Source organism: Anolis carolinensis, chromosome 2 (assembly GCF_035594765.1).
Source record: "Anolis carolinensis isolate JA03-04 chromosome 2, rAnoCar3.1.pri, whole genome shotgun sequence".
Classification (NCBI taxonomy): Eukaryota; Metazoa; Chordata; class Lepidosauria; order Squamata; family Dactyloidae; genus Anolis; species Anolis carolinensis.
The window spans coordinates 133,343,898-133,357,176 of NC_085842.1; the positions used below are offsets into that span (position 1 = coordinate 133,343,898).

The 13,279-nt window shown below is 43.7% G+C and overlaps 1 protein-coding gene across 7 annotated transcripts in view; it reads left to right on the top strand.

Annotated features, from left to right (window-relative positions):
- The window catches only part of rab37 (RAB37, member RAS oncogene family), a 107,474-nt gene that overhangs the window by 70,839 nt on the left and 23,356 nt on the right, over window positions 1-13,279 (top strand). For 3 of the 7 annotated variants that reach the window (XM_062970584.1, XM_062970585.1, XM_008104487.3), the window contains one exon: window positions 11,867-11,977. The exons of 3 other annotated variants lie outside the window; for them this stretch is intronic. In XM_062970584.1, the coding sequence (XP_062826654.1) occupies window positions 11,867-11,977 (111 nt within the window). One more of the 7 variants, XM_062970589.1, reaches the window with a different exon arrangement.

A 13,279-nucleotide genomic window follows, 5' to 3' on the forward strand; every position in this document is an offset into this window, starting at 1 on the left:
AATGCCCACTAACATAGCATCATATATTGTATATTGAGCAGTGGTCCCCAGCCTTTTTTTGATCAGGGACCACTTTGACAAAGTTCCACTCTCCAACATTAGTACCAAAAGGCTTACAAATCAGTTTTTGGTCAGCTTTTGATTTGGTTTGGTTATTTGGGGTGCTGAATCAGAAAACTGCATTGGATAGGCCACATCAGCTCTAGTCTCTGATACAGAACATATACCATCCAGTAGTCACCGTCTGCTCACCCATAAAAAAACAATATTTAATATTCTAGATGTGGTCTATCCAATGCAATTTTCTGAATCAGCACCCCAAATAACCTCAGGAACAGACAGCAAGTGCCCCTGCTTCCAGGCGCCACATGGAATGGCTCTGCTTAGGGGGAGGGAGGAGCAGGAGGAACAGCAGCCAGAAGGCTTGTAGAGTTTTTTGTGGGTTGTCAGCCTCTCCCCTCTCAACATCCCCATTACCTCTGCACTGTGAGAGGGTTTCACAAGACCAATCACTCTCATTGCAGTGGTGTAGTAACAGTGAGGCCAAAGACCATATTTTAGTTCTTGGGGACCACTGGTGGTCTATAGACCATAGGTTGAGAACCACTGATATAGAGAAACCCTTTGCAACTTTTGGCTCACTTTTTGCTGTATATATTTATATATGTGTGTCTGTGTGACATCTTGTACATGAGGGAGGCATACCCCCCATCCAACCATGTATATAGAAAGTGATTACACTCTCTTCTCTGTTACCCACGGAAAGATGTTCCACTTTTCTACTGCCAAATCTCACCGAGCACCTTTATCAGTCCTAAAACTCTGCATCTAGGAGAGAGTTGGGAAAGATGCTAGTGGGGTTCATGCATTAATTGGAAAGTCTGTCTCCTTTGTTTAAAATGGCACATGGTGAGCATCAGAAAGTTGCCTGCACAGGCTCAGAGGCTCTCTTCTTCAAGCACTTCAGGGCTGATCTGAGGCTTTAAGGTGACAGTCACCCCCCTCCCCCCCAGTTAGGTTTCTCTACCTTTAAAATAAGGAACTGGGTGTCCTCCCAATCCCAATTGCCTAATCGGCCATAAACTGTAAGTGTCCAGAATTTACCATTTCTGGTTTTGAAAATAAGTATTTCTTTTTGAAAAAGGAAACTGAGTGATGGGGAGGCACTGACCTAGATAAAAAATGAATTGCCAGTTCTGGAAGAGTGGCAACCATTTTTGGCTGGAAAAATGGTGTAGGGAAAGCACTTTTGCAAGGCATACAGATACTCTTGTAGGCCATAAATGGCACGGCGCTTTGCGCTGTGAACAATGCTTAGGTCACCAACAACCAAATGGTCCAATCTGGAGTGAGAAATAGTGACAGGAGCCACTTCCCTTGCTGGATGTATTCATTGCTTCTTGCTCAGCCAGAAAGGGTGGCAAAACTCACACCCAGCTTCAAAAGCCGATCTGTCAGCTTCCAAGGCTGATCTGCCCACTTGACTGTTCCCAGTTTGTGTGCAATGGCCAAAGGCGTCTTCTTGAGCAAAACTGCTAGTAAAAATGGATCCCCCAGAAATGGCAACACAGCGTGTTCTTTTTCTTCCTTTCCTCTCTGTCTTGCAAGGGCTGTTCAAACCACAGCAGGAAGAAGAGCTCAAAGTGGGCTTTGTGGGGAGCTTGATCATGAGATCTGTCTCACAGGGAAGGCAGCCAAGAAGGGGGAAGGGCTGGACAAAGCACTAGAGAGAACTTTCTCAAATGCAGATTCAGCTCATGCACCCCTCTTCCCAAAATGGGAAGGAAGGTGGGGAGGAATCACCCTTTTAGGCCAGGTGCAGCCAGCAACAGGGTATGTCAGCTCCTGGACCCAACAATAATGACCAAAAAGGGCTCTCTTCTCAGTGGCACCCTCCAGTAACAAGTTGTCTGAACTAGTGGTTCCCAACCTTTTGTTCGCCACATGTTTTGGACTTCAGCTTCTAGAATTCCTGACAGTTGGCCAAGCTGGCTGGGTATTCTAGAAGATGAATTCCCAAAAGTCTGGAAGAACCAATTTTGAGAACCATTGGTCTAGACTATTTAGGTTGGGTTTTTTTTTCCCCCAAGGAGGAGCTGACAGGTGATCTTGGAAAGCTTCTTCTTGGTTTACAGCCCCCATAATATCCCAGTGACCAAGCTATCTGGGAGGATTCTGGGACTTCTAGTCTAAAAGGTAACTTTTCCAGGCCATGGAGAAGTGTGTGCACAGCTCCAGCAGCAATCTGACACAAACATGCAAATCTTTGGCCAGAGTGTAAGAGCTTCCTAGCATTATTTCTTTACCTGCAGCATAGAACACTGCCACTTGCAAGCCACTCTCATGGATAATCACCATGCCCGCCTTGGGAGTCAAGCACAGGTCTGCTTCCCCACAATTTAGAGGAGCCTCTCATAAGTGGGAAAGGCAGCGTAGAAGCTGTTCAAGCACTAGTTCATACAACCACTTGTGACAATTTTGCTGCCAAGAACTGAAGTATAGCAAAATAATATTGAGTGAGCTCAATAGCAGAGGGAACTGCTTGCACACAACCCACACAACTTTGTGGTTTCATGATTATGTTCATCATGACACTAATACTAGTACTGAGCTGAACTGGACTAGGGACCTCATCACACTAGAGCTTGGATCCACTTTAAATCCACTTTAAGGAGGGGGCTTTAAACAGCTCAGCCAGACAGGTCCTGGGTCTCGCCAAACTACAAACCCCTGAATTCTGCAGGAAGCAGAAACTGGATTTAAAATGGATTCATGCTCTAGTGCAGGCATGGGCAAACAAAGGGCCGGGGGCTGGATGTGGTCTTTTGGGCGCTTACCTCAGGTCCTCCTAACTTTCCCTGTCCTCTTGGCCTCTGGATCACTCTCAGCCACAGCCTATCTCACCCTCCTCCCAGCATAATGCCAAGAGGACAACCCGAGGATCAGGGAGGAGAATGGGGAAGAGGATCAGGCAGTTGGCAGATGTTTTGTCTTCCTCCTGGCATAAGGATGGGACAAGCAATCCTGTCTGTATGTCAGGAGGACAACCTGAGGATGACCTGGGCCCTGTTCTGCTCCCTCGTGGCCCCGTCCTTTACTGGGCCCTCCCCTTCCCAGGGGTTCCACGCCCAGTATGTGCCCAGCTGTCTTCCCTCTTGGCCAGGTCCTTCTGGTTGGGCCCGCAATGCGGCCCCAAAGCAAAAAAGTTTGCCCATGCCTGCTCTAGTGTGATGAGGCAGTATGTTTTGTCAAAGTGGGAAAGTACACAGCTGCATCAACTAGTAGTAAAAGAGACTTCCTGGCTATTAGGTAAATAGTTAGACAAAAATTATGTTTAACAATTCCTAAATCATTTTAAGCTTAAACAAGAGCTGTAAGAGGGAGCTTTGGAGAAGGCATTTGGTTATACCACTCAGATTCCACATTAGCTGCCACTGCTTCCTGCTATGGAGTCCTGGGATTGGCAGCTTGGCTAAGGATTCCAAAGGCCCCACCCTCAACTTCCAGTCCCTGGATTCCATTGGATGTTGCCATGGTAGTTAAAGTGGAATCAGAGCACTCTAAATGTGTAGTGAGAAAGGACCCTAGATATGAAGAGCTAGAACCGAGAACTTTATCTGTTGATGGCTTTTCAGTGTTCCTTTCTTCAGTGTGTTTGGCACTGTCTTCATGGACACACATCTTGAACTTCAGGAAGGGATGGGGATTTTGAATAGCAAAGTGAAAGGCAGAGAATGGTTTAGCACCTCTTTCTTTCCCTAGTTCTTCCCTGAAACATTCCCCCTTACCCCCATACCTTAGCTGATGTTTGGAAAAATTGTGTCTGGGTTCCATTACACACTTGTAAGCATGCATTTTAGTGTCAAGGGAAAGACCGAGAAGTGCATGTGAAATCTTTTTTTTCATTGTGACTGGAATTGCTGGAGTCACAAGAAGTAGAGAGCAAGTGTAAATCGTAATGTGGATCCTGAATGCATCATTAAGAGGAGAAGGCAAGATGAGTAGAGATCAGAAAAATACTTTCTTTCTGAACTCCTCCTCTCATAATCCCTCCATATAGCATGCTTGGGGATTCTGGAACCTGTGATCCAATATTCATTGCCCCCAAGCCCATAGCAGTGTGTGCTGGTCTTCCCTGTGTCTGTAGCATCTCCACTTATTGTCTTAGACTTATGGCAACCTTATCACAGGGTTCTTGTAGCAAGATTTTGTTGAATGGGATTTCCCTTTGCCTTCATATGAGGCAGACTTCTCCATGGTCACCCAGTAGTTTTCCATGATTGAGTTGGGGATTTGAACCCTTGTCATCTGCAGTCCAAGTCCACCACTCAAACCCACTCTCGTTCTGAGACACTGCCCCTGCTCTCAGAGAGGGAAGATGGTGAAGTGTTTGAAGCCTCCGTAGCAATGCTCTGGGAGTTGGCAGAGGGCCTTAGCAGATGCCGAAAAAGCAGATGCCAGCCTCGACACAAGTTTTTCATTCAGACATTCCTGATTTGTTGTAGAAACAGCAACCCTGCCCAGAGGCCTGTATCTTTTGTGCATCCACTCCTGTTCTGCTCTTCCAACAATGAAGCAGCCCCAGTAAAAAATAAAAATAAAAAATTGAGGCGTGTCTTTGTTTTCTCTTAAAAATATATCCATTGGGAGTATCAATGTGAAGTGATAAAATAGTGTGCTTCCAATATTAAACACTGGAGAAATAACTGTTGACTCTAGCTGTGGAGGAGCAGTTTAGAACACCAGGTAGAGATTTCCTGAAGTGATTCGCATTCCACAATGTAAGGTAAAGGTAAAGGTTTTCCCCTGACATTGATTCTAGTCATGTCTGACTCTGGGGGTTGGTGCTCATCTCCATTCTAAGCTGAAGAGCGGATGTTGTCACCTTCTAGGTCATGTGGCTGGCATGACTGCATGGAGTGTCATTACCTTCCCGCCGGAGTGGTAGCTATTGATCTACTCATATTTGCATGTTTTCTAACTGCTACGTTGGCAGAAGTTGGGGCTAACAGCGAGAGCTCACCCCCGCTCCTGAGATCCGAACCACCAACCTTTCAGTCAGCAAGGTGAGCAGCTCAGCAGCTTAATCCGCTGTGCCACCGGGGGCTCCACTATGTAAAGGGCTTCATTATTCCAAAGGTGTCAGTGGTTCAAATCCGGGAGTGGGGTGAGCTCCCGTCTGTCAGGTCCAGCTTTCCATGCAGGGACATGAGAGAAGCCTCCCACAGAATAGTAAAAACATAAAAAAAAACATCCAGGCATCCCCTGGGCAATGTCCTTGCAGATGGCCAATTCTCTCATACCAGAAGGGACTTGCAGTTTCTCAAGTTGCTTCTGACATGGGGAAAAAACACCCCAGAGGTGTCTCTTCTCCCAGTGCTTTCTTTAAGGTTTTTGTTTGTTTGAGTCAGTCTTGTTTGCTTTCAGATCCAGGGTGGAAAAAACCCCTTTTAAAAGACTTGACATTTAAGAGCTGGGTGTTTGTTTATTTTATGCCAGGGCTGCTGATATATCTGATAGGTTTGTCCCTCAGCCACAGACAGAAAGACTGCTCTTATCTGAGAGCAGGCTAGGGGGAATCACTCTTTATAGGGAGATGAATACTTGTCAATCCACATTTCTCACAGTGATATATTCCAGGAGAGTTGCTGTGTTATTCTCTTGCAACAGAAACTGAAAGATGCCTGATGGCATCTTAAAGAGGAACAGGTTTCTCAGTACACAAGCCTCTGTGGACTGGGATCTATCTGATTAAAATGGGCTTTAGTCCCTTTATTCGTATGCCTCTCTCTCCCGAGTTTTTAATTAAGTGTTCATGTGGCCCGCCCTGTTTTTTACTGTTTTCTCTGATTTGTGCTGTAATGTATATGATTATTTTTGCACTGTTATATTGTGTTATGATATGTTGTTTTATTTTGTTATATTGTATGGTGTCTGGGCATGGCCCCATGTAAGCCGCCCCGAGTCCCCGTTGGGGAGATGGTGGCGGGGTATAAATAAAGTTTTATTATTATTATTATTATGGAAAGTCCTACTACATATAGTAGTAGGATAAATACTACGACGTGACTATGATGTTGATTCCTTGATACTATGATACAGCTTTCCTGAAGTAAATATCGGCCCAGAGGTGCCAACAAAGTCTGTTTGCTTAGGAGGAGGAGCAGGTGCTGATTTGCCTGTTTGCTCTGTTATCTTGCAATCGTGGCGAGGAACTAGCAATAGAGGAAGAGAATCCCAGCTCAAGCAAAGTTTACTCATGGTGCTTATTCCCTGAGTAATGTGCTGCTGTGGTGCTATCTCGGAGAAACTCAAATCCCTAGTGAAATCTACACATGCATTTATGGGTGGCAAAGACTTTCCAGGGACAGAAAGGCAGACAATGCTGAGAAAGAAGGCACCTTTGGTCACAGACAGACTGAAGATCCAAGTTACAGAGTGTGTATGTAGTGATCATGACTTTGGCTCCATTGACTGAAAGAAAGTGCAAAGTTTGTGCTGTGACTCAAGAGACTGATAAAAGTGTGGCGCTTGTAGAGGTTATGTTAGTGAATATTGACTTGCTTGCTTAGGATGAACGTGTTGGAAATGATCCAACCTCCATCTGAGTAGGAGGTTTCTCCAGTAAAGCAGTAAGCAGTTTGGTGTCCTAGTGATCTCTCCAGAGCAAAATCTTTAATGCAGAATAAAAGTTGTTCCTTTATCCATGCTTAGGTAAAAACAAGTCTCACTGAGTATGAGAAACTTACTTCTATGGATGTGCACAGGTAGCAACTGATATCTTGTGTCTTCACTGAAGCTTTATCCCCAATCCTTTCCTCAACAACCCCAATTTTTCAAAGTCCAGTTGTCACATTGAGATGATTTCAGTGAGGTGAAATCTTCTGAGCAGGGGCACAGACAGCAAAACAAAACCCTTCCTGCTATCCAAAACTAAAAAAAAATGGCTGGAGTTACACTTACAAAATGTACCTGATCTAACTTACATACAAATTCAGCTTAAGAACAAACCTACAGAACCTATTTTTTTTGTAAACTGGCGATTGTCTAAATATAGTCCAGATGGGAGATTGTGATTCCCAAGGAAAGGTCATATTGTCTGTGTAGAAGGAGGTGCAAATGGAGGAGCCGAACAGCATGGACCTTGAATATAGTAGAGCAGGGAAAACAACTAGTGTTCCAACTACAAATGGAATCAATAGATCAAATGTGTCGAACTCAAGGCCTGTGACCAATTCCAGCTCATGATGACACTTTATGCTGGGCTAAGATTCCTGTCTCCCTCATCATTAGACATCATGACTAGAGCTGATGGGATATGTGATATAGTGACATCTGGAAGGCTGCAGTTTGTTCTATTTAGTCAAGAGAGTGGGATTTAAATTTAGATACAAGAGTTATGGATATGATGCCTGATTTTAAAATATCCTTAAATCTTTCCCCAACCTCAGAGCTATAAGTGCTGTTGAGTTGCAATTCCCATTATCACCAGTCCACATGATAGATAATCAAAAGAGATGGAAGCTATTGTTCAATGACACCAGGGGACCCAAATTGGGTAAAACCTAAAAAGCACTGACCACTATGTAAAAAAATTACAGCTGGCCCTCTGTATCCATGGAGTTTGTATCCATGGATTCAACAGCCCTTTGAAGGCAACTATAAGGTTGATGTGGCCCCCAATGAAAAGAAGTTTGACACCCGCAATAGATGGTAGAAGGAGGTGCAAAAGGAGGAGCTGAGCAGCACGGACCTTGATTTCATTATATCACTATGGTTCCATTTTGACAACCAAGCCTGCATCCTATGGTATCCTGAGATATGTAATTTGGCAAAGTAATAGATCTGGTCTGCCTGCTGACAAGATGAGGAGTTCTGGAAGCTCCTGGCTAAACTGCAAATTCCAGGAACCATGACAGTTTAAGTGGAGTAACAATAGTGCTAGGATTGTGTAATGTGAAAGAGCCCCTTTCTCTCTTCTTCAAGAGAGGTGAGATAGAGGAAAAGAAGAAGGGCTTTTTATGGATCTAATCCCTTAGAAAGGGTAAAAGTCAGGAGAAGAGAGTATGTAACTTTCTTTTCATCCCAAGAGAAGGGGTGGTGACAGATTCATAGAAGAAGCCCAGAATCTGCCAGAAAATCAGTTCTGTCAACTTGATGCTCATCAAAATTCTTCAGTTGCATGCAGAAGATCACACATTGCTTTGATGGTACAAAGCTAAGCTCAGCTTCTGAGAGAGCACAGAAGGTAGAAAGATTGCTTTCTGTTGAACACTCAGCCACGTGAACAGGGGCTTCTTTCCCTCCCCTTTTCAAATTGAAGGATTACAGTGTGGTAGCAAGTGTCACTTATGCCCTCCGCCCATTGCTTCATGCCCTACTTATGGGTTTCCTGGAAGCAGAAGGCAGAAGTAGATTGACCTTTGATCAGATCTGATCCAGCAGGATTCTTCCTTTTTAGATGTGTGTGTATAATCTTTTTTTTTTTGTGAGGAGGTAGGTTGTAGATGTGGCATGGCTTAGAGGCTATATATTGATGCCTCTGAATTCAAACTTTCTTGAAATACACTTTAACCAGCGAAATCAAACTACTCTGCCACAGCACTGAGTGGGAGAATAAACAGGTTTCAATGTCAAGCAAGGTCAGGTCACCTTGCTTTGACCTTGCTTGACATTGAAACCTGTTTATGATGACCTTGGCCTTACAACACAAGCAAAAGATTTTGAAACAGTTGAAAAGCAACTCACCAATGCCTTGAAAGATCTCTCCAGCTACTACAAAGAGAACCACCTGAAGCCTAACCCTGCCAAGACACAAGTGTGTGCTTTCCACCTACGTAACCGCGAAGCCAACAGGAAACTGAAAGTTACTTGGGAAGGCCAAGAGCTCGAACACTGTTTCCATCCTAAATACCTTGGTATCACCTTAGACCGAACACTAACATATAGGAAACATTGCATGAACACCAAGCACAAAGTAGCTGCACGCAATAACATTCTGCGGAAACTGACTGGCAGCGCATGGGGAGCAGACCCACAAGTAATAAGAACATCAGCCCTGGCCTTGTCTTTCTCAACTGCAGAGTATGCCTGTCCTGTTTGGCACAAGTCTGCCCATGCAAAGCAGGTGGACATAGCACTGAATGAAACATGCAGAATCATCACAGGATGCCTTAAACCTACACCTGTTGATAAACTCTACAAGTTAGCTGGCATTGCCCCTCCTGACGTGCGACGGGAAGTTGCTGCTAACGGTGAGAGAAAAAAGGTTGAACATTGTGAAAGCCACCCACTGCATGGCTATCACCCTCCTCCCACCAGGCTCAAATCAAGGAAGGGCTTCATGAGAACCACCACTCCTCTTGATGTTCCTCCAGCAACAGCAAGGGTGTCCCTCTGGGCAGCTAAACCTGGCAATTCTAACTGGATGGCCCCCCAAGAGGGTCTTCCTCCCGGGGCAAACCAAGAATGGGCAACAGACTCAGAAGTGGAGTGGGCAGATCAAAAGACAACTTGGCAAGGTGGCACTACCTGGAGGAATCCTCCACCTTGTGTGACTATGGAGCTGAACAAACAACTCAGCATATGTATGCTTGCCCACAATGCCCTGCCTCATGTACGGAGGAGGAGTTGTTTAAGGCTACGGACAATGCGGTTGCTGTTGCCCGCTTTTGGTCCAAAACTATTTTGTTGCTTGTGATTTCTTTTTCTTTCTTTTTTTCCCATTATTTGAAATGTATTTGTTGTACAATGCTTTTGACATGAAATAAATAAATAAATGTCAAGCAAGCTATTTTCCACATTTATGTGTTTGAATCCTTCAGACAGATAGTTCCTACTACACAAAATTAGAAGACATCTTGCAGTTGTTCTGCCTTTTTTCTCTTGTCAGATTTTTCTGATCAGAACAAAAAGAAGAAATCAAGACAACATTTTTGGTAAAGTTGTAAAGTCTAGAGCAGGGGTTCTCAAACTTTTTGAACTGGGGAGCCCTTTTCGAATCTAACATTTCCTGTGGAACCCCAAGAAATGTTCATATTCTATCTATCTATCTAACTATCTATGAGGGTTATCCAGAAAGTAGATTACATTTTGGAATTAAAAATGAACAAAGTTTAGGAGAAAACATTTACCATATGCAGTTGAAAGCCACACCCAAATACCACTTCTCAACATAGTCACCATTCAAATCTAGGCACTTATCATAGCGATGAATGAGCTTGGCAACTCCTCCCCCACAAAACTCTGCCACTTGCGTCCTCAACCAGCCAGTCACCCCTTTCCGCAGCTGTGCATCGTCACCAAAATGCTGCATTGAGGACGTTCATTTTTAATTCCAAAACGTAATCTACTTTCTGGATAACCCTTGTATCTATCTATCTTAGGCTTTTGGGGATAAGAGAGGTGAGGAGAAAAGGTCTTTGGGGTGAGGAGCATGAAGAAAATAGGCTTTTGGCAGTGAGGGAGGTGGGGTGGGAGGAGCAGAAAAGAGGGAAAGCTTGGAGGGGCAGGGGGAAGGGAAGCTTGAAGCCCCCATTATGCTTTGCAGAGACCCAAGGGCTCCTTGGAGCACCCTTTGAGGACCACTGGTAAAGAGCCTTGCTTCTTAATCTGTAGGTCCCAACCCCAAATGGAGTCTCTTGAGCTCAATGTTGGGCTCCCACAAAATTGGCAACAGTAAAAGCTTTCTGAATGCCACCAATTTACACTAATCTGTTAGCAAAACATGCCTTGTTTACAGTGGACTCTGCAGAATGCTTCAGCTTTATTCCACAAAAAGGAAAATCAGTCTGTTTAGCAAGCCTTGCAAATGCTAGTTTGCTACCAGTAAATGTTTGATTTTTATACCTATTTTATATACTTATATACTTGGGACCGTGTAAAAATTTCCCAGGTAGAAAAGGATCATGAGTGGAAGTCCTGGTCTAGAATAACCTTAGCTCACAGAAGAAAGGGCAGTTTGAAAACATAAATCTTATGTTTTATCCTTGGATGGGCCCAGCTTAGGGATGAAATGTATATTGACATTTTTCATCCCTGATTAGAAAGAGTGTCTCAATATATGACGCACCACACTAAAAAAAATTATTCTGTGTGGTTTTTCAACCCTGAGTAAGAGTGAAAAGACTATCACTTTCCCCTGCTTATTTAATTTACACCATAATATTGTATTTTCTGCAACTTTCAGTGATTCCACCCTTCCCCCAAATATATAACCAGTTTCAAAATGGTTAAAAGAAGTCCCAAAATATTAAAAAGTATGTGAAAGCTCCCATAATCTCACCCAGTAAGGAGAGAAAAAAGTGCAATCTTTCATTTTTGCATGTGAGAATAAAATAATATAGGCACAAGTTTATATCTTTGTTCTTTATTTTTATCCTGCATTTGCCCTGTCTCCAACACAGTATTTTATGAGAGTTTCATCTGTGTTTTGTAATGCTTCTTCAGTCTTTTTCTTCATCTCCCCTAAATAATTTAATGAAGAAAAACTTTAATAGGAACCCAGATTTTATTTATTCTTGCAGCTTACTGATAAAAAAAACAACCATTTTATCCTGTTTAGCTATTCTCGTATTGCTCCCAACATGAGAAATGCTTCTTTAAGTGTTTTGTCATGTGTACATCCATGCAAATTATTAGCAAAAGAGGTGGGAGGAAAGAGAAAGTTGACCAGAGTTTGAATTAACAAAGAGCAGTTCATATTGTTCACAGCTGCTCCTGGCTTCCCTGTCCAGCATCAGGACCAATTCCCTTTTGCAGCTCTTCTTCTGGATCAGACCCCCCCGCCCCCCCCCCCACACACACAATTCAGTCTTCTACACTATCCCTTGCACTATTAATGGGCTTTTGCACCCCCGTGTTATAGGTGATGCTGCTTGGAGATTCAGGCGTGGGGAAAACCTGCTTCCTGATCCAGTTCAAAGACGGGGCCTTCCTCTCGGGGACCTTCATAGCCACTGTCGGCATAGACTTCCGGGTGAGACCCAACTACAGCTGCCAATGTCTAAAGGGAGGGACCTCTTTTTGCTACAGAATCAAGGAGAGTGGTCAGGCATCCTGTTGTTGTGTCTCCCATGAGAGAATCACAGTGCAGGCAGAGAAGTAAAATGAAAGTTAGATTAAACATAAATGGATGTAAGTATTTAACATGCTGAGGTTCTGTTCTTTACCTAGAAATAAGGATCAAGACTGTGGCACATGGACAAGGGTTATTTTCAAAGTCTTCTCTTCACCCTCTTGCAGCTCTGCTAAAGAAATCTCTGACACAACTCTAAAGCTGAACTTAGCTCCAGAAAGGAGGGTTTCTTGATGCCAAGAAGTGGGTGCACCCCTTTTGCTGGCAGTCTGGAGATGCCAAGATCTCTCTTAGTACTACTAGTAGTGGTACAGCATAGGTGGAAGTGTAAAGGATTCCCACCCTCTATGCTGCACTCCCAATTCGGATACATTCATTCAACATACACATCATGGGATCTCCTTTCAAAACAAAAATCAAGCATGTCAAATGCTTACATAAATGTAGCTTGACTTCAGTGTCAAACATGAGTGCAGGAACCTGTGAACAGAAAAAGGAGACCATCAGTTCAACTCTCATAGATTAAGCAAAAGAGCAGCACAAAGGTTTGCGCTCTTCTTAGCAGTGGTGCTGATGGCTTCCATGTCAGCAGGGCAGTGATATATAGTATGACGCCCATATCAGAAGGAATAAAACCCAAGGGCCCAACCATGGATATCTGAAGCTAAACCTAATAGCAAACCCCATTTTTCATTATACTTGGGCTGGAAGCATACCATACAAACACATTTGAAGACCCTAAGACCCACAAACACTTGGATGGTTGAAACTGTCTATCGAATCCATGGGTAAGGAGATTGTATTGTAATTCTAGGATTTAATCCTTTATTTAGAGAGCTGTCCATTGTGCTGAACATATTTAGGAATGGGCTTCAGTTCCTTGGGTGGCTTCATGGCACTGACATGAGAGCCACCAGCTACCAGTTGTTCCTTACACTTTTAATCAGATAATTAAAATGTGGTGCTACCAGCATAGATCCTTCTGCCAGGTGGTCCTAGAACACAGAGTGCCCAAAATTGCCCTGAATAAACTTATATTGATAAATGCAATTCTTTCTAAGAAGCAGAGTTCTTCTTTTTTTGAAGTGATTGGAAAGCTGGTTGTGGTCTGATGTACTCAAAACATTTGTTTAAAAAAAACGGGAGAGCTGTTTTTATGTCTTGGCAAGTAACTTTACTCTCACAAGCTGAGCAGAGTATCCC